At 40.0% G+C, this 22,129-nt stretch overlaps 1 protein-coding gene across 2 annotated transcripts in view; it reads right to left on the bottom strand.

Moving 5' to 3' along the window:
* Window positions 1-296: 296 nt before the first annotated feature.
* PHEX (phosphate regulating endopeptidase homolog X-linked) overlaps window positions 297-22,129 on the bottom strand; it is a 227,529-nt gene continuing 205,696 nt past the window's right edge. The window contains exons 21-22 of one of the 2 annotated variants that reach the window (XM_010381555.2): window positions 6,139-6,215; window positions 297-3,705 (exon numbers count right to left, since the gene is read on the bottom strand). In XM_010381555.2, the coding sequence (XP_010379857.1) occupies window positions 3,603-3,705; window positions 6,139-6,215 (180 nt within the window). In that variant the 3' untranslated portion in view covers window positions 297-3,602. The remainder of the gene's footprint in view (window positions 3,706-6,138; window positions 6,216-22,129) is intronic. The other variant, XM_010381563.2, reaches the window with a different exon arrangement.

Below are 22,129 nucleotides of genomic sequence, written 5' to 3'. Positions count from 1 at the left end.
TATCACCGTTGATAATTTCCTCAGAGGCATCTCTTTCTCTATAGAAATATTATTACAAAGGCAATAAACCATATCTGCTGACTTACATTCTGGAAGAAAATATAATGACAACCTCGTAAATACTTTCGTGTCTATGGAGAAAGTTACTGCATTCAAATCCCACTTTTCTAAGCCAAGAAAGCTAGTATAGTATAGTTATTGTACACTATTTTTTGGCAAATGTGTAAAACAGGATGGAATATGTTAACAGATCTAATAGATTTTAATATTTTTAAAAAAGAAAGACACAGAAAGGCTTCAACCAACTTTTTATTGTCCTTAAAATGACTGTTTACATCGTTTCATGAGTAGAAGAAAATACAACCAGTCTCCCAATAACCATTTAGATATAAAACGTATAATCCAAGAACATCTTTCTTCAAACCAGTAGGACACGGTCATTGGTGATGAGAATGTTGTTATATGAAGCAATCGTATATTCTTCCATAATTTAATATGCAACTGAGGCATTATGTTAAATGTATCAAGGAAGAAGCCTATCAAATGCTAAGTGATTATAGAAATACTGATTGAATAAATGTATTTAGAAATGGGATAATCTAAGGGATAGAGGTTAATCCACAGGTCAGTAGACCAAAGCCCAAAGACTACCTTTCCTTCCTGTGGGATACTTGACAAGAGATTTCAGGCTTCTCCACTTCTCTGGCACAAGCATAATCTGTCTGGCAAGCCATAGTTCCTAGCTGCTTCTTAGTGATGCTCCAGGGCTAAATAAGATAAAACTTATGTGCTATGCTTAAGCTCCATTGAGGCAAGGCACTAAATAAACTTCAGGATAATTTATGAATCGTGTGTTTGCATTAGTGATGTCCAAGTCCATCTCATAAAATGAATAAATGAGAACAGGAGGCCAATGCTGAGCACTTAGTGAAAAGCTCAGTATACTTTGGGCAATGGTCATGAGCCCAAATAAAACCACTTTATATCTAAAATAATTTTTTACTAATCCAGGAGATTTTCACAAACACAAAAACCCTAACTCCTTCCAATGCCCAGACAATAGTTCACTGGCAGAACATCTGGTGTGTGAATCAGAGAACTGTATTATAGCAGCCCTAGTCTGATATCTAATATCTAATATCCTTTTAATTTACCATAATTTTTTTTTAAAAACTTTATGGCCCTACTCCAGTGAATGTGCTTAGCAAGGAATGCCAAAATCCTGTCTTCTCTTCAGAGTCACATCCATAGGCCAGCTTCTCCCTACTTTTTTCTTTCCCTTCCAGTTGCATTTTACCTTTCTCTTTCTACCACTTAATCAGTGTCTGTTAATCTTAGCAATCTGTATCTAAGAGAAAGGACAATGAGAATGTAATTGGAAGAGTTAAACATGAGCATATATTTGGAAATTCAATCCTTCTAATTGTTCTAGCTAGTAGTGATGATTTGGTATTGCTGCTTTTGGTTTGTTGTTTTGTTTTGCTTTGCTTTGTTTTAGTAACGGACATCCTACCTACAGTTTTCAGTAAAACAGTTACAGCAAGTAAAGTGAATCAGGATAAGGTAAGCTTCTTGTCTAGAAACTGTGAGGGCCCCAACTCATCACCAACCACTTTTGCTAAACCAACAAGTGACTTAATTTCTGTTTCCAAAGCCATAATTCTATGCTTTTATCAAACACTTTCTCTGACCTGCAGGAATGTGTTTATTTGGAGTTTCTAAAGGAAATCTAGAAGGGAAACACTATTCATATAAGCATGACAAACCTCAGCTGATTTTAAACACCGAAGTGCAGGAATAAAACAGAGTATGTTATATGTCTATAAACCAAGTCAGAATGCTTCCTCCAGAGAAAAGACACATACATTCCCAACCTAATACTGCTTGTTTTTAGAAATACAAACTAAGGTCACATTAAGCCAGGTTAAGAGGAGGAGAAGGTAGCTGCCCTTCACAAGTTTATCCATTCAGAGAGGAAGAAGTCAAGGGGAAAATCGCTCTCCTCTGACTAATGTAGTGTAATTGTTTCCTCATGATGGTGCCCCTCCATTTTTCTCCCTTCAAACGTTCCCATGGCTACAAAAGGACATGACACACACACACACACACACACACACATATATATATTTTTAAAAGAATCACAAATCGCAGGGACACAAAATGGCTTCCTGTGGTTAATCTGAATTTGTCATTTTGCTTTTGAGATTTTCCTATTGGCCCACTTAACCCAGCACCTCATGTATAATGAATAATGTAAAGGGGGTATGGGGATGCCTATTTTAAGAAACCAAAAATGCCAGGTAACAACTTTAAGGCCATTACAATTTTATCCTACACACACACACACACTCACTAATAAGAAAGGAGTTCACTTAGAAGGATAATGCTCTAAGGATAAAACACATAGTACTGCTCTTTCTCATAACTCTTTAGATGACTTGAAGAGTAAAAATTATGTTTATTTGGACTATGCAGGGAATTTTAAATTAAATTAATAAATTCCAGAATGTCATCAAGAAATTTTTTAAAAAGAATTTTTTAAAAGAGAGGTAACATTAAGCTGAAACAGAAGGGCACATTTCTCCCTCCTCAATGTGATGTTTGTTCCTTTGCACTAAAGGGAAGTGAAAGTCGTATGTTCCTAATGGGGAATCAGAAAATTGTTTTCTCAATGTCTGCTCATTTCAAAACCAGTACAATGCACACATATGAAGCTGATGAAACAAACAAGAATTAGACTAAAAAAAGTGTCTAGCAGACAATCACTGCAGTTCATACAGATTGGACAAAATTTTGGAGATTTCATCTCCTAGTTTCTTCATCTCCTAGTTTCCCTGCTGTTATGTAACCAGGAGGTTTTACTTCCTCTGGGATCTAAAGATAGATCCTCATTCCCTTTTTTCTATTTAATAAACTCAAATCCGTTACCTAGTAGCCTTTCTGCCAGCTTTGTTTATGCTGACTTGAACAGGGCAATCTGCTACATCAGATGCAAGCTGTGACACACGTTTTCATTCCAATAGACTCCAAATCTGAAGGCAAGAACTTCATAAAAATTGTAAAATGGAGATCAAATGTATTTCTAATTTAACTACCTTAGAGTTGAGGAATGCTGTGTAATTACTGTCCATAAAAACTTGCACTGCATTCCGTAGAGCAGCAAGCCCTCCCAGGTGTTCATGCACATGTCTTCATCGAGAGGCTACAAGTTTAATAGATTGAACTTTTAATGGATATATCAATTTAGGCTTCCCACAAAGCTATAGATTGAAATGGTATGTACCACATAACTGTGGCTAACACACTAAAATGGGCAATAGCAACAATTTAGCAGATAGCATTTTCACAAAAGTAGCCTAGGGATTTATTTTTGTTGGTTTGATTTTCTAAAAACACATACTTGGTTCATGCTTGTATTCCATTTTATAAGCCCTACAACTCTGAACAGATGCTGTCTAGATCCAAGCAGGTCACCTACCCAAATAATGAAAATGCACTAAAAATGAAAGTCTCCAGGCCTAAAGCAATGGGCGATGAAGGCTCAGTGCAGCCTCTGCTGGCACTGTGCAACTGTCTCAGGATGCCATAAACCAGCGTCCCAGCTACCAGAGTCGGCAGGAGTCCATGCCTCTGTTCATCGTGGAATTGGGTGGACAGTTAAACGCTTTCTGGAATTCTTCAAAGTTACTAATTGCACCATTGACCCTGAAAAAAGGTATGTCGAAGCATATGTCATACAATTCTTGCACATCAACAGGTTCTGTATAAAACTATAGCAGAATATCGCTAAAAAGAATGTTGGCATTCTTTTAATCTGTTTACAGGGAGACAACTAAAGCCCAAAATGATTAAGTAAATTTCCAAAAACAAAGAACAGACTAGAACCAGCATCTCCTGAATGCCAAGCAAATGCCCCATTACTCGTCCAACAGTCTTCAAATTCTTATAAAACTGTATTGTCACCAATATTAGTTTTTCTAACTTTTTAAAAACTTTATGGAAAATATAACTGACATAAAGTATACAAAATATTACATGTAGAACTTGACAGTTTTTTGTGTGTATGTGCCCGTATTACTACCTGCCAGATCAAGACATTCCAGCACCCAGTAGGCTCCCGCCTGTTCCATACCAACAGCATCTCCAAAGATAACTACTATTCTGACTTCTATTGCCATAGCTTTGCCTGATTTTGAACTTCATGTGAATGGAATCCACAGTATGTACTCTTTGGTCTTTGACTTCTTTCACTGAATATAATGTCTGTAAGAGTCATCCATGTTGTTGCATTTCCCGCTATTTTTAAACATTCAATCTACAAAAACATTTTCTCTGAATTAGTGTTAGGTATGGAAGCTCACAGTTGCCCAGAATTTGATTAATGCAACAATCAATGCATGAATGGTATCTAGTTATTACTGATGAGTAATTCTTCACTGGAGTTAGCTCCAATATATCACATTCTTATAGGCTTCCAACTACAGTAAAGACTGGATTCCTGCTCAGTACTTTGATTGTAGCTGTCTTTTGGAAGTGATACTGCCGTTGTGTGATTTCTGCTGTACTCAAAATCTACAGTTACTGCAGACCTCAGTAACAAGCCAGCACACACACAAAAAAACTTCCCCCCTTCATCTATTTCTTACTCAACTCCATGTTCAAAGGGTTGACTAGAGACTCAGCATTCTCAGTCACTATTTCTTCCCTAATGGCTTTGTTACCTACGGGCATTTGAATAAATGTAATGCACTATATCCAAAAAATCCTCATAACCGCTTGTGTTTTAGCTGAATAAATGGGTAGGGATGCATATTTCATAGTGTAATTCACCCTAGGCAAGTGTTAAAGATGGAATATAGCTGATAATTAGTAAGCATACACTGTAAAATTCAACATTACAGGCAACTAGTTAAAGGAAATAAGTTTCTGAAAACTTTTATCTGTTGAGTAATTAATCTACTGTGTGGTTTCATCGGCACCATTTGTTAGTGGGAACACATTTTAGTACATTCGAGACCGTCAGCCTTCATGACAGTTTAGCCCAGTGGCGGAGAAATTTCCAACACACTGATTAGATTTTTATGCTAGTGGGTAATTTATAATAAATTTCTGAAGCATTTCTAAGGCAAGATCTTAGGAATAAGATTTTAAAATATAGAAGAAATTTTAGATGGCTTTCTTGCAATATGCTAATGGATTCATTTAAACATTAAATATAAAGATATCCAGATATAATGTCCTAAACAAAGAATGAATACATATAAATTATTATGGTTTTTGCATTTCTCATCATACTTATCTTTCCCCTACTACAGAAAATTTCTGTCAACCTATAGGACTGAGTACAGGGTAAGTAATATTAACTTTAATTTTATTTGTACTTAATGTTTTATACATTCTGACAAATAAGACTAATTCATAATCCTCTTCCCTTTTTGTATAAGCTACTGTTTCAAAATATGATCCAAAGTGTAAGCCAAAATGTAGACTCTCTAACTCTAGATATAAATTATAATTGCTAAATAATACTATGTATCCTCCTTTGTGTTCAGAGCTATTTAGAAAGTGGCCATTCATTCATGTTTGCTGGTTGACTGTGTGAAAAAACAAGAGGTATTAAAGGGGATATTCTTTACAACAAAATAAACCAGAGCTCTAGGTGTTTTAAGGCAGAGTACATCAAATCTCATCCTTGCCTAAGACAATAAAGGCTATTTTTTTAGACCAAAACAGTAAGTAGTTGAGTAAGTCCAGTAATGCAGTTTACTGAGACTCTTTCAAAAACTGGAAGATAATGCGATGTAATACTAAAGCTATGATTTGGATTCCAAATTACCTCTGGAGTCTTGTATAGTCTCATTGGCACTTAATGTAGCACTAGACTAGAGATATGTACAAGTACATACCAGCAGAAATTCAGGTGAGAGAGTGCTGACTAAACCAGCTTACTAGTAATGAAAGAAGATACTTAGTTTCTGTGTGGCCAGATATTTTTTGGCTGCAAAATGGAAATCATACAGTTCACAATATGCGATTTTTTTCAGATCACCTATCTGGTAGAGCCCTTGGATGGCTGGGTGGGGGAGAAAGGGGGGAGACGCACTGTTAAAAACTGCCGTCACCCATTTGCCCATTTACCTAAACTGAGGGGGACTGTGAGCACCAATTTGGACTTGTTCTCGGGCAGCTTCTGGTCTGTAGGAATTGCACCTCACCTAGAAGAGAAAAGCATCCCAACAAATGAGCTTTCATTCCAATTATGTATTTTCTACTGTCTTAAATGCTCCAAATGATACTGAAGACTCATTTTAGAATCAATGGATGACAAACAGTTTTAGCAGATCAGATAAAAGCGTCATTGGTAATAACATCTATTATTCTGACCCCCAGAGTAGAAGGTTTTAGCAATGTGAATAATTTCACAATTTGAGTAAGTGAGAAAGGTTTTCAGACAAGTGCTTTAAATCAAGAGAATCGTATATGTGCCCAGGAATCGACTAGTATATTCATTCAATGAATTTAATGTTTGAAATAGTCCTTCTCAAATGTAACCATACTCATTCAAATCAATAAAATGAATCAGCCACCCATTATTGAGGATGGTGATGAGAAGTTAGTAGTCTGCCCCTGAGTGCCTTGCTCGCTTCACCCTAGTCTGGGCCTAGGATTGCTGTACACTTCTCCATCTCCTTTGAAGCTGGGCATGGCGATATGGCTTGTTCTGGCCAATGAAGTGTGAGCAGAAGCAGAAGTAATATACGTTACTTCCTGGCAGAAGCTTTAAAACCTGGCAGAAGTTTTAAGAGCCTTAAGAACAATTTAAGATGCTACACTAACGGCCAGTACACATATCCTTATCTTTCTTTTCTACTCCTGTGTTATCCATAGAAGCACATGCCAAGATATAGACTCTAAAACCCAAGTTTTGTGTTTGTTTGTTTTGACATGGAGTCTGGCTCTGTCACCCAGGATGGAGTGCAATGGCACAATCTTGGCTCACTGCAACCTCCACCTCCTGGTTTCAAGCGATTCTCCTGCCTCAGCCTCCCAAGTAGCTGGGATTACAGGTGCACACCACCAAGCCCAGCTAATTTTTGTATTTTTTTATTATACTTTAAATTCTGGGGTACATGTGCAGAACGTGCAGGTTTATTCCATAGGTATACATGTGCCATGGTGATTTGCTGCACCCGTCATCTACATGAGGTATTTCTCCTAATGCTATCCCTCCCCTAGTCCCCCACCCCCTGACAGGCCCTGGTGTGTGATGTTCCCCTCCCTGTGTCCATGTGTTCTCACTGTTCAACTCCCATTTATGAGTGAGAAAATGTGGTGTTTGGTTTTCTGTTCTTGTGTTAGTTTGCTGAGAATGATGGCTTCCAGCTTCATCCAAGTCCCTGCAAAGAACATGAGCTCATTCTTCTATATGGCTGCATAGTATTTCATGGTGTGTATGTGCCACATTTTCTTTATCCAGTCTATCATTGATGGGCATTTGGATTGGTTCCCAGTCTTTGCTATTGTGAACAGTGCCGCAATAAACATATGTGTGCATGGCATCTTTATAGTAGAATGATTTATAATCCTTTGGGTATATACCCAGTAATGGGATTGCTGGGTCAAATGGTATTTCTGGCTCTAGATCCTTGAGGAATCCAGTTTCAGTTTTCTGCATATGGTGAGCCAGTTTTCTCAACACCATTTATTAAACAGGGAATCATTTCCCCATTGCTTGTTTTTCTTGAAGGTGTAAGGAAGGGGTCCAGTTGCAGTTTTCTGCATATGGCTAGCCAGTTTTCCCAACACAATGTATTAAATACAGAATATTTTCCACATTGCTTGTGTGTGTCAGGTTTGTCAAAGATCAGATGGTGATAGATGTGTGGTGTTATTTCTGAGGCCTCCGTTCTGTTCTGTTGGTCTATATATCTGTTTTGGTAGCAGTACCATGCTGTTTTGGTCACTGTAGCCTTGCAGTAAAGTTTAAAGCCAGGTAGTGTGATGCCTCCAGCTTTGTTCTTTTTGCTTAGGATTGTCTTGGCTATATGGGCTCTTTTTGGTTCCCTATGAAGTTTAACGTACTTTTTTCCAATTCTGTGAAGAAAGTCAATGGTAGCTTGATGGGGATGGCACTGAATCTCTAAATTACTTTGGGCAGTATGGCCATTTTCACAATATTGATTCTTCCTATCCGTGAGCATGGAATGTGTTTCCGTTTGTTTGTGTTCTCTCTTATTTCCTTGAGCAGTAGTTAGTAGTTCTCCTTGAAGAGGTCCTTCACATCCCTTGTAAGTTGGATTCCTAGGTATTTTATTCTATTAGTGGCAATTGTGAATGGGAGTTCACTCATGATTTGGCTCTCTGTTTGTCTGTTATTGGTGTACAGGAATGCTTGTGATTTTTGCACATTGATTTAGTATCCTGAGACTTTGCTGAAGTTGCTTATCAGCTTAAGGAGATTTTGGGCTGAGACGATGGGGTTTTCTTAATATGCAATTATGTCATCTGCAAACAGAGACAATTTGACTTCCCCTCTTCCTATCTGAATACGCTTTATTTCTTTCTCTTGCCCGATTGCCCTGGCCAGAACTTCCAACACTATGTTGAATAGGAGTGGTGAGAGAAGGCATCCGTGTCTGATGCTGGTTTTCAAAGGGAATGCTTCCAGTTTTTGCCCATTCAGTATGATATTGGCTGTGAGTCTGTCATAAATAGCTCTTATTATTTTGAGATACGTTCCATCAATACCTAGTTTATTGAGATTTTTTAGCATCAAGGGGTGTTGAATTTTGTCGAATGCCTCTTCTGAATCTATTGAGATAATCGTGTGGTTTTTGTCATTGGTTCTGTGTATGTGATGGATTGTGTTTATTGATTTGCATATGCTGAACCAGCCTTGCATCCCAGGTATGAAGCCAACATAAGCTTTTTGATGTGCTGCTGGATTTGGTTTGCCAGTATTTTGTTGAGTATTTTCGCATCGATGTTCATCAGGGATACTGACCTAAAATTTTCTTTTTCTGTTGTGCCTCTGCCAGGTTTTGGTATCAGCATGATAATTGGCCTCATCAAATAAGCTAGGAAGGATTCCCTCTCTTTCTGTTGTTTGGAATAGTTTCAGAAGGAATGGTACCAGCTCCTCTTTGTACCTCTGATAGGATTTGGCTGTGAAGCCGTCTCATCCTGGACTTTTTTTGGTTAGTAGGCTATTAATTGCTGCCTCAATTTCAGAGCCTATTATTGGTCTATTCAGGGACTCAGCTTCTTCCTGGTTTAGTCTTGGGAGGGTGTATGTGTCCAGGAATGTATCCATTTCTTCTAGATTTTCTAGTTTATTTGGATAGAGGTGTTTATAGTATTCTCTGATGGTAGTTTGTATTTCTGTGGGATCGATGGTGATATCCCCCTTATCATTTTTTATTGCATCTATTTGATTCTTCTCTCTTTTATTCTTTATTAGTCTGGCTAGTGGTCTATTTTGTTGATCTTTTCAAAAAACCAGCTCCTGGATGCACTGATTATTTGAAGGGGTTTTTGTGTCTCTATCTCCTTCAGTTCTGCTCCAATCTTAGTTATTTCTTGCCTTCTGCTAGCTTTTGAATGTGTTTGCTCTTGCCTCTCTAGTTCTTTTAATTGTGATGTTAGGGTGTCAATTTTAGATCTTTCCTGCTTTCTCTTGTGGGCATTTAGTGCTATAAATTTCTCTCTACACACTGCTTCAAATGTGTCCCAGAGATTCCGGTACGTTGTGTCTCTGTTCTCATTAGTTTCAAAGAGCATTTTTATTTCTGCCTTCATTTTGTTACTTACCTAATAGTCATTCAGGAGCAGGTTGTTCAGTTTCCATGTAGTTGCGGAGTTTTGAGTGAGTTTCTTAATCCTGAGTTCTAATTTGTTTGCACTGTGGTCTGAGAGATTGTTTGTTATGATTTTTGTTCTTTTGCATTTGCTAAGAAGTGTTTTACTTCCAACTATGTGGTCAGTTTTGGAATAAGTGTGATGTGGTGCTGAGAAGAATGTATATTCTGTTGATTTGGGGTGGAGAGTTCTATAGATGTCTATTAGGTCCACTTGGTCCAGAGCTGAGTTCAAGTTCTGGATATCCTTGTTAACTTTCTGTCTCGTTGATCTGTCTAATGTTGACAGTGGGGTGTTAAAGTCTCCCACTGTTATTGTGTGGGAGTCTAAGTCTCTTTGTAGGTCTCTAAGAACTTGCTTTATGAATCTGGGTACATATACATTTAGGATAGTTAGTTTAGGATAGTTAGCTCTTCTTGTTGCATTGATCCCTTTACCATTATGTAATGCTCTTCTTTGTCTCTTTTGATCTTTGTTGGTTTAAAGTCTGTTTTATCAGAGACTAGGATTGTAACCTCTGCTTTTTTGTTTGTTTGCTTTCCATTTGCTTGGTAGACCTTCCTCCATCCCTTTATTTTGAGCTTATGTGTGTCTCTCCATGTGAGATGGGTCTCCTGAATACAGCACACTGATGGGTCTTGACTCTTTATCCAATTTGCCAGTCTGTCTTTTTTAATTGGGGCATTTAGCCCCTTTATATTTAAGGTCAATATTGTTATCTGTGAATTTGATCCTGTCATTATGATGCTACCTGGATATTTTGTCGATTAGTTGATGCAGTTTCTTCATAGTGTTGATGGTCTTTACAATTTGGTATGTTTTTGCAGTGGCTGGTACCAATAGTAGTGCCTCCTTCAAGAGTTCTTGTAAGGCCGGCCTGGTGGTGACAAAATCTCAGCCTTTGCTTGTCTGTAAAGGATTTTATTTCTCCTTTACTTATGAAGTTTAGTTTGGCTGGATATGAAATTGTGGGTTGAAAATTCTTTCTTTTGAGATTGTTGAATATTTGCCCCCTCTCTCTTCTGGCTTGTAGCGTTTCTGGAGAGAGATCCACTGTTAGTCTGATGGGCTTCCCTTTGTGGGTAACTCGACCTGTCTCTCTGGCTGCCCTTAACATTTTTCCTTCCTTTCAACCTTGGTGAATCCGATGATTATGTGTCTTGCAGCTGCTCTTCTCGAGGAGTACCTTTGTGGCGTTCTCTGTGTTTCCTGAATTTGAATGCGGGCCTGCCTCACTAGGTTGGGGAAGTTCTCCTGGATGATATCCTGCAGAGTGTCTTCCAACTTGGTTCCATTCTCTCCATCACTTTGAGGTACACCAATCAAACATAGATTTGATCTTTTCACATAGTACCATATTTCTTGGAAGCTTTGTTCATTTCTTTTCACTCCTTTTTCTCTAATCTTGTCTTCTCATTTTATTTCATTGAGTTGATCTTCAATCTCTGACGTCCTTTCTTCCACTTGATCAATTTGGCTATTGATACTTGTGTATGCTTCACAAAGTTCTCATGCTGTCTTTTTTAGCTCCAGCAGGTCATTTATGTTCTTCTTCTCTAAACTGGTTATTCTAGTTAGCAGTTCATTTAACCTGTTTTCAAGGTTCTTAGCTTCCTTGCATTGGGTTAGAACAAGCTCCTTTAGCTCGGAGCAGTTTGTTACCCACCTTCTGAAGCCTACTTCTATCAATTCATCAAAATCATTCTCCGTCCAGTTTTGTTCCCTTGCTGATGAGGAGTTGTGATCCTCTGAAGGAGAAGAGGCATTCTGGTTTTTGGAATTTTCAGCCTTTTTGCACTGGTTTCTCCCCATCTTCGTGGATTTTCAGGCTCCTCTGCTGCAGGTCTGCTGGAGTTTGCTGGAGGTCCTCTCCAGACCGTTTGCCTGGGTATCACCAGCAAAGGCTATGATTGCTGCCTGTTCCTTCCTCTGGAAGCTTTGTCCACAGAGGGGCACCTGCCAGATGCCAGTGAGAGCTATCCCTGTATGAGATGTCTGTTGGCCCCTACTGGGAGTTGTCTCCCAGTCAGGATACATGGGAGTCAGGGACCCACTTGAGGAGGCAGTCTGACCCTTAGCAGAGCTTGACCACTGCACTGGCTGTCAGACAGGGACGTTTAAATCTGCTGAAGCTGTGGCCACAGCTGCCCTTTCCCCCACATGCTCTGTCCCAGGGAGATGGGGGTTTTATTTATAATTCCCTGACTGGGGCTGCTGCCTTTTTTTCAGAGATGCCCTGCCTAGAGAGGCAGTCTGGTCACAGTGGCCTTGCTGAGTGCTGTGAGCTCTGCCTAGTTCAGACTTCCCAGTGGCTTTGTTTATACTGTGAGGGTAAAACTGCCTACTCAAGCCTCAGCAATGGCAGACGCCCCTCCCAACTCTAAGCTTAAGCGTCCCAGGTCAACCTCAGACTGCTGTGCTAACAGTGACAATTTCAAGCCAGTGGATCTTAGCTTGCTGTGCTCCATGGGGGTGGGACCTGCCAAGCCCTGTACTGCAGGGAATCTCCTGGTCTGCCAGTTGGGAAGACTGTGGGAAATGCACAGTATCTGGGCTGGAGTGCACTGTTCCTCCTGGTACAGTCTCTCATGGCTGCCCTTGGCTAGGAACGGGACATCCCCTGACCTCTTGTGCTTCTGGGGTGAAGCAATGTCCCACCCTGCTTCGGCTTGCCCTCTGTGGGCTGCACCCACTGTCCAACCAGTCCCAGTGAGATGAACCGGGTACCTCAGTTGGAAATGCAGAAATCACCCACCTTCTGTGTCAGTCTCACTGGGAGCTGCAAACCAGAGCTGTTCCTATTAGGCCATCTTGCCTAATTTTTGTATTTTTTTTTTTTTTTGGAGAGACGGGGTTTTGCCATGTTGGCCAGGCTGGTCTCAAACTCCTGACCTCAGGCGATCCACCCACCTCGGCCTCCCAAAGTGCTGGGATTACAGGCTGTGCCTGGCCCAAAACCCAAGTTCTTGAGTAAAAACTACAAGAGCCCCACTGCTGACTCATGTTGGACATGGAGAGTGAACAAGAAATAAACTTTTATTGTGTTGTTTCTGCAGCATAACCTACTTTATCCTGCCTTGCCATATGACTTGAGATATGATATGGTCTTAAAGTATGAATTAAACTAGGACACATAAATATGGAAAAAATATTCTAAGTGAAGGGGGAAATGGGAGCAAAGATATGTTTGAGGGGAAAGAGAACAAGACATTCAGCTAGGCTGGAGTATGTGGTGCATGCTGGAGTATATGGTGCATAACGGGCAGCAGTGGGAGAGGAAGGACAGTGTCAGATTTCTGAAGTCCTGAGCAGCTGGCCAGAGTGTTTAAACTATATTTAAAAGTCATTCTTGAGTAGGAATATAATAAAATCCAGATTTTTAAAAAGATTTATCTAGCAGGGGTGTACAATGGAAGGAAGAAATTAGAGACTAGTTAGATTATTTATAGATACCAGGAAGAATGGATATCCACTAAATAAGCAGAAAATAGAACGGAAAGAAGTAGAAGGATTAGAAGAATATCTGAGAAAAATGAGAGGTCTCAGCAACTACAGGGATATAGAAAGCAGGAAAGGTGATATGATGTTGTTGCTTTTGATGAAGATAAACCACCAGTCACATTGGTTCTGAGTTTGACTTTGAATATGTTTTGTAATGTGATTCCTTAATTTCCTCAGAAGCTGGCTAATGTGAAGTAGTTTCTGGCATTTGATTTTGCCTCTGTTCTTACATTATTTCTTCTTGTATTCTTACACTATAATATAGTATTGTCTTTGCTTAATATATCACTTAAGAGACTTCTGAAAACACATTATGCCTGCTACTGTTTTCTTACTACCTTCGCAGGAGGGGAAGTAATTTTACTCCTTATAAGCAGACTTACTTTAAAGTGCAAAAGATTGCAAAATCTCCACATTCTGTCAGTGGGAAAAGATCCAAGATAAATTTCTCACTAGTGATATAAAATAGCTGTCCACTCCCCGCCCCCGCCCCCCCCCCCCCAACCAAATCTCTTTCGTTTAAAATAAATCAGATATAGTTTGGTATCATATCTGGAAACATTTCAGAATTATAAGTAACATCACTATCAATTAGTTTATTTTTTCTACAAAGAGATACTGTGGGCTAGGATGTAAATAGTAAGAACTGATAGATCACTGTACTTTGTCCTCTAGAGCAGGGGTTAGCAAACTTTTTCTGGAAAGAGACAGATGGTAAAGATTTTAGGTTTTGAAGACTATAAGGTCCCTGTTTCAGCTATTCAACTCTGCCACTGTAGCACAAAACCAGCTACAGATCATGAATAAATGAAGCAATGTGGCTGCTTTCCAATAAAACATTATTTACAAAAACAGCAGGCCATATTTGGCCCTAGTTTGCCAATCCCAACTCTAGAAAGTTCTATCTATGAAAACTAAAATTCTTGAACATTTGGAGAGCAGTTAAGTACTCAACTGCATGGTAATGAAAGTAAGTGTAAAAGGAGTTGAAGATAAAAGAAAATAATAAGGACTGGAGTCCTTGGGAAGAGTTTACAGAAGATGTGGAGGTAATGGAAGTCAACATGGATCCTGAAGGATGAAGCTTACATTGACTAATCTTACATTGAATAATCATCTGAGGGGGAAAGAGTATAGAAGGAGAATCAGAAGCAAAGCCAAAGAGACAGTAATGGGCATGACATTGTAGGGCAGAAGTGAGGATACTTTCCCCATTAAGGCTGAGTTTTTTTCTCACCCAACGGAGTTATGGGAACTTGAATTGGATTGGGTAGAGTTGGATCATACTGAAAATTTGGGAAGCCAGATGGAGGTGTTTGTTTGGCTTCAATGTGGTAGGCATTTGGGAGCCACTGTAGTTCTTTCAAGCAGGTTGGTAATGAAATAAAAGTGGGATTTCAATGGTATGTAAAACAGTGGTTAAAAAAAAAAAAAAAAAAAGCTGAAGTCAGATTAACATTCCATAAGGCTGTTGGGATAATCCAGAGTAGAGGATATTAAGATTATGCCTATATATGATGAGATAGGGTAATGGGGATGCTATGGACTAAATGTTTCTGTCCCCCAAAATTCTTATGTTGAAGCCCTAATCAATGTGATGGTATTAGGAGTTGGGCCTTTGGGAGGCAATTAAATCATGAGGGTGGAGCCCTCATGAATGGGATTAGTACCCTTATAAGAGGCCAGAGAGCTAGCTAGCTCTTTCCACCATGTGAGGACACAGAGAAAAATTGGCAGTGTGCAACCCAGAAGAAAGCCCTCACCAGAACTCGATCCCACTAGCACTCTGATCTGAGACTTCCAGCCTCCAGAACTGTGATAAATTTGTTGTTTATAAGCCACCTAGTCTATGACACTTTTACACTTTGTTATTGTTATAGCAGCCCAAACTGTCTAAAACAGGAGAGAAGATGTTGAATCTGAAAAGCACTTAAACGTATAAAACATCGAGAAGAACTAGAAGATGGCCAAATAGGAACAGCGCCGGTCTGTAGCTCCCAGCTAAATCAACGCAGAAAGTGGGTGATTTCTGCATTTCTAAGTGAGGTACCCAGTTCATCTCATTGGCACTGGTTGGACAGTGGGTGCAGGCCACAGAAGGCGAGCCTAAGCAGGGTCTGGTGTCACCTTACCCAGGAGGTGCAAGGGGTCAGGGAATTTTTCTCCCCTACCCAAGGGAAGGTATGAGGGACTGAGCCTGAGGAACCGTGTACTCCAGTCCAGATACTGCACTTTTCTCATGGTCTTCACAACCTGCAGAACAGGAGATTCCCTCTGGTGCCTACCCCACCAGGGCCCTGGGTTTCAAGCACAAAACTGGGCGGCCGTTTGGGCAGACACTGAACTAGCTGCAGGAGTTTTTTTGTTGTTCTTGTTTTTCTGTGTGTGTGGTTTTTTTGTTTGTTTGTTTTGATACCCCAGTGGTGGTGGGAACGCCAGCAAGACAGAACCATTCACTCCCGTCAAAAGGGGTGCTGAAGCCAGGGAGCCAAGTGGTCTGGCTTGGTGGGCCCCAACCCCACAGAGCCCAGCAACCTAAGATCCACTGGCTTGAAATTCTCACCGCCAGTACAGCAGCAGTCTAAGATCGACCTGGGACGCTCGAGCTTGGTGGGAGAAGGGGCATCCCCCATTGCTGAGGCTTGAGTAGGTGGTTTTACCCTCACAGTGTAAACAAAGCCACTGGGAAGTTCGAACTGGGAGGAGCCCACCACAGCTCAGCAAAGCCACGGTAGCCAGACTTGCAGATGTCACCTCTCTGGGCAGGGCATCTCTGAAAAAAAGGCAACAGCCCCAGTCAGGGTATTATAGATAAAACCCCCATATCTCTAGGACAGAGCACCTGGGGGAAGGGGCGGCTGTGGGCACAGCTTCAGCAGACTTACACGTCCCTGCCTGACAGTTCTGAAGAGAGCAGCAGATCTCCCAACACAGCGTTCGAGCTCTGCTAAAGGTCAGACTGCCTCAAGTGGGGCCCTGACCCCTGTGTATCCTGACTGGGAGACACCTCCCAGTAGGGGCCGACAGACACCTCATACAGGAGAGCTCTGGCTCTCTCTGGCAGGTGCCCCTCCGGGACAAAGCTTCCGGAGGAAAGAACAGGCAGCAATTTTTGCTGTTCTGCAGCCTCTGCTGGTGATACCCAGGCAAACAGGGTCTGGAGTAGACCTCCAGCAGACGTGCAGCAGAGGAGCCTGTTTGTAAGAAGGAAAACTAACAAACAGAAAGGAATAGCACGTCCACTAAAATACCCCATCCGAAGGTCACCAACATCAAAGACCAGAGGTAGATAAATCCACAAAGATGCGGAGAAACTAGCACGAAATGGCTAAAAATTCCAAAAACCAGAACACCTCCTCGCCGGCAAGGGAACAAAACTGGACGGAGAATGATTTTGATGAATTGACAGAAGTAGGCTTCAGAAGGTGGGTAATAACAAACTGCTCCGAGCTAAAGGAGCTTGTTCTAACCCAATGCAAGGAAGCTAAGAACCTTGAAAACAGGTTAAATGAATTGCTAACTAGAATAACCAGTTTAGAGAAGAACATAAATGACCTGATGGAGCTAAAAAACACAGCACGAGAACTTTGTGAAGCATACACAAGTATCAACAGCCAAATTGATCAAGTGGAAGAAAGGACGTCAGAGATTGAAGATCAACTCAATGAAATAAAATGAGAAGACAAAATTAGAGAAAAAGGAGTGAAAAGAAATATGATACTATGTGAAAAGACCAAATCTACGTCTTATTGCTGTACCTGAAAGTGACAGGGAGAATGAAACCAAGTTGGAAAACACTCTTCAGGATATCATCCAGGAGAACTTCCCCAACCTAGCAAGACAGGCCCACACTCAAATTCAGGAAATACAGAGAACACCACTAAGATACTGCTCGAGAAGAGCAACCCAAGACACATAATAGTCAGATTCACCAAGGTTGAAAGGAAGGAAAAAGTGTTAAGGGCAGCCAGAGAGAAAGGTTGGGTTACCCAAAAAGGGAAGCCCATCAGACTAACAGGATATCTAGGCAGAAACTCTACAAGCCAGAAGAGAGTGAGGGCCAATACGCAACATTCTCAAAGGAAAGAATTTTCAACCAGGAATTTCATATCCAGCCAAACTAAGCTTCATAAGTGAAAGAGAAATAAAATCCTTTACAGCCAAGCAAAGGCTGAGAGATTTTGTCACCACCAGGCCTGCCCTACAAGAGCTCCTGAAGGAAGGACTAAACATAGAAAGGAACAACTGGTACCAGCCACTGCAAAAACATACCAAATAGAAAACATACCAAATTGTAAAGACCATCAACACTATGAAGAAAGTGCATTAACTAATGGGCAAAATAACCAGCTGGCATCATAATGACAGGGTCAAATTCACACACAATACTACTAACCTTGAATGTAAATGGGCTAAATGATCCAATTAAAAGACCCAGACTGGCAAACGGGAAAAAGTCAAGACCCATCGGTGTACCGTATTCAGGAGACCCATCTCACGTGCAGAGACACACATAGGCTCAAAATAAAGGTATGGAGGCATATTTACCAAGCAAATGGAAAGGAAAAAGCAGAAGTGGCAATCCTAATCTCTGATAAAACAGACTTTAAATGAACAAAGATCAAAAGAGACAAAGAAGAGCATTACATAATGGTAAAGGTGTCAACACAACAAGAAGAACTAACTCTCCTAAATATATATGCACACAATACAGAGCACCCAGATTCATAAAGCAAGTTCTTAGAGGCAGAGGCCTGCACAAAGACTTAGACTCTCACACAATAATAGTGGGAGACTTTACACCCCACTGTCAATATTAGATAAACCAGACAGAAAATTAACAAAGATATTCAGAACTTGAACTCAGCTCTGGACCAAGTAGACCTAACAGGCAATCTACAGAACTCTACACCCCAAATCAACAGAATATACATTCTTAGCACCTCATTGCACTTATTGTAAAATTGATCACATAATTTGAAGTAAAACACTTCTTAGCAAATGCAAAAGAAAGAAAATCATAACAAACAATCTCTCAGACCACAGTGCAATCATATTAGAACTCAAGATTAAGAAACTCACTCAAAACCACACAGCTACATGGAAACTGAACAACCTACTCCTGAATGAATACTGGGTAAATAACAAAATGAAGGCAGAAATAAAGATGTTCTTTGAAACCAATGAGAACAAAGACACAATGTACCAGAATCTCTGGGACACATTTAAAGCCGTGTGTAGAGAGAAATTTATAGCACTAAATGCCCACAAGAGAAAACAGGAAAGATCTAAAATTGACACCCTAACATCACAATTAAAAGAACTAGAGAAGCAAGAGCAAACACATTCAAAAGCTAGCAGAAGACAAGAAATAACCAAGATCAGAGCAGAACTTTAGGAGATAGACACATGAAAACCCCTTCAAAAAAATCAATGCATCCAGGAGCTGTTTTTTTAAAAAGATCAACCAAATAGATGGACCACTAGCCAGACTAATAAAGAATAAAAGAGAAGAATCAAATAAATGCAACAAAAAATGATAAAGGGGATATCACCACTGATGCCACAGAAATACAAATACCTCTATACAAATCAACTAGAAAATCTAGAAGAAATGGATAAATTCCTGGACACATACACCCTCCCAAGACTAAACCAGGAAGAAGTTGAATCCCTGAATAGACCAATAACAAGTTCTGAAATTGAGGCAGTAATTAATAGCCTACCAACCAAAAAAAGTCCAGGACCAGACGGATTCACAGCTGAATTCTACCAGAGGTACAAAGAGGAGCTGGTACCATTCCTTCTGAAACTATTCCAAAGAACAGAAACAGAGGGAATCCTCCCTAACTCATTTTATGAGGCCAGCATCATCCTGATACCAAAACCTGGCAGAGGCACAACAAAAAAAGAAAATTTTCAGGCCAATATCCCTGATGAACATCGATGCAAAAATCCTCAATCAAATACTGGCAAACCAAATCCAGCAGCACATCAAAAAGCTTATCCACCATGATCAAGCTAGCTTCATACCTGGGATGCAAGGATGTTTTAACATATGCAAATCACTAAACATAATCCATCACATAAACAGAACCAATGACAAAAACCACACGATTATCTCAATGGATGCAGAAAAGGCCTTTGGCAAAATTCAACACCCCTTGATGCTAAAAACTCTCAGTAAACTGGGTATTGATGGAACGTATCTCAAAATAATAAGAGCTATTTATGACAAACTCACAGCCAATATCATACTGAATGGGCAAAAACTGGAAGCATTCCCTTTGAAAACTGGCATCAGATACGGATGCCCTCTCTCACTACTCCTATTCAACATAGTGTTGGAAGTTCTGGCCAGGGCAATCGGGCAAGAGAAAGAAATAAAGGGTATTCAGATAGGAAGAAAGGAAGTCAAATTGTCTCTGTTTGCAGATGACATGATTGTATATTAAGAAAACCCCATCGTCTCAGCCCAAAATCTCCTTAAGCTGATAAGCAACTTCAGCAAAGTCTCAGGATACTAAATCAATGTGCAAAAATCACAAGCATTCCTGTACACCAATAACAGACAAACAGAGAGCCAAATCATGAGTGAACTCCCATTCACAATTGCCACTAATAGAATAAAATACCTAGGAATCCAACTTACAAGGGATGTGAAGGACCTCTTCAAGGAGAACTACTAACTACTGCTCAAGGAAATAAGAGAGAACACAAACAAACGGAAAAACATTCCATGCTCACGGATAGGAAGAATCAATATTGTGAAAATGGCCATACTGCCCAAAGTAATTTAGAGATTCAATGCCATCCCCATCAAGCTACCATTGACTTTCTTCACAGAATTGGAAAAAAGTACGTTAAACTTCATAGGGAACCAAAAAGAGCCCATACAGCCAAGACAATCCTAAGCAAAAAGAACAAAGCTGGAGGCATCGCACTACCTGGCTTTAAACTTTACTGCAAGGCTACAGTGACCAAAACAGCATGGTACTGCTACCAAAACAGATATATAGACCAACAGAACAGAACAGAGCCCTCAGAAATAATACCACACATCTACTACCATCTGATCTTTGACAAACCTGACAAAAACAAGCAATGGGGAAATGATTCCCTGTTTAATAAATGGTGTTGAGAAAACTGGCGCACCATATGCAGAAAACTGAAACTGGATCCCTTCCTTATACCTGATACAAAAATTAACTCAAGATAGATTAAAGACTTAAACATAAGACCTAAAGCCACAAAAATCCTAGAAGAAAACCTGGGCAATACCATTCAGAACAGAGGCTTGGGCAAAGACTTCATGTCCAAAACACCAAAAGCAATGGCAACAAAAACCAAAATTGACAAATGGAATCTAATTAAACTAAAGAACTTCTGCACAGTCGAAGAAACTATCACCAGAGTGAAGAGGCACCCTACAGAATGGGAGAAAATTTTTGCAATCTATCCATTTGACAAAGGGCTAATATCCAGAATCTACAAAGAACTGAAACAAATTTACAAGAAAAAAACGAACAACCCCATCAAAAAGTGGGCAAAGGATATGAACAGACACTTCTCAAAAGAAGACATTTATGCAGCCAACAAACATATGGAAAAATGCTCATTATCACTGGCCATTAGAGAAATGCAAATCAAAACCACTATGAGATACCACCTCATGCCTATTAGAAAAGTCAGGAAACAACAGATGCTGGAGAGGATGTAAAGAAATAGGAATGCTTTTACACTGTTGGTGGGAGTGTAAATTAGTTCAACCTTTGTGGAAGACAGTATGGCAATTCCTCAAGGATCTAGAACCAGCAATCTCATTTGACCCAGCAATCCCATTACTGGGTATATACCCAAAGGATTTTAAATCATTCTACTGTAAAGATGCCACGTACCCGTATGTTTATGGCAGCACTGTTCACAATAGCAAAGACTTGGCACCAACCCAAATGTCCATCAATGACAGACTGGATAAAGAAAATGTGGCACATATACACCATGGAATACTATGTAGCCATAACAAAGAATGAGTTCATGTTCTTTGCAGGGACATGGATGAAGCTGGAAACTATCATTCTCAGCAAATGATCACAAGAACAGAAAATCAAACCCCGCATGTTCTCACTCATGAGTGGTAGTTGAACAATGAAAACACATGGACACAGGGAGGGGAACATCACACACTAGGGCCTGTTGGAGGGTTGGGGGCTAGAAGAGGTATAGCATTAGGAGAAATACCTAATATAGGTGACGGGTTGATGGGTGCAGCAAACCACCATGGCACATGTATACCTATGTAACAAAAGTGCACGTTCTGCACGTGTACCCCAAAACTTAAAGTATAATTTTTAAAAAAGTATGAAACATCTGGCTTCTGGAATACATGTTATAAAAATGAGGACAGATGCATCAAATAAGACCTAAGAATCCAGGCTTTCTAACCAGGAAGATCTAAATATGGGATGAGATGATAGACACAGGAAGACTAAAAGGTCATGTTGGTGACTAGAGTTTGTTGACATTAGGATGCTAAATAATTTATTTAGTTTTTTTATATTAGCTTTAAGAAATAAAAGACCCCCAGGCAAGCAAGAATTCTTTGACCAAAGTGAATTATAGAAGACTTGTGTGAGAATGAGCTTACTTAGCAGTGAAAGCAAAGACTTAGGAACAAAAGGTTGTACTGATGAAAATTTTTGTCTAGCTTTGACCATACACATACACATTTGCCCACTGTGAGGCCATTCATTAGAAAACCTTTATTGAC

The sequence above is a fragment of the Rhinopithecus roxellana genome, chromosome 7 (assembly GCF_007565055.1).
Source record: "Rhinopithecus roxellana isolate Shanxi Qingling chromosome 7, ASM756505v1, whole genome shotgun sequence".
In the NCBI taxonomy this organism is placed as follows: Eukaryota; Metazoa; Chordata; class Mammalia; order Primates; family Cercopithecidae; genus Rhinopithecus; species Rhinopithecus roxellana.
Note: the sequence above shows the minus strand (reverse complement) of the source record. Positions and strands in the feature narration are given on the sequence as shown.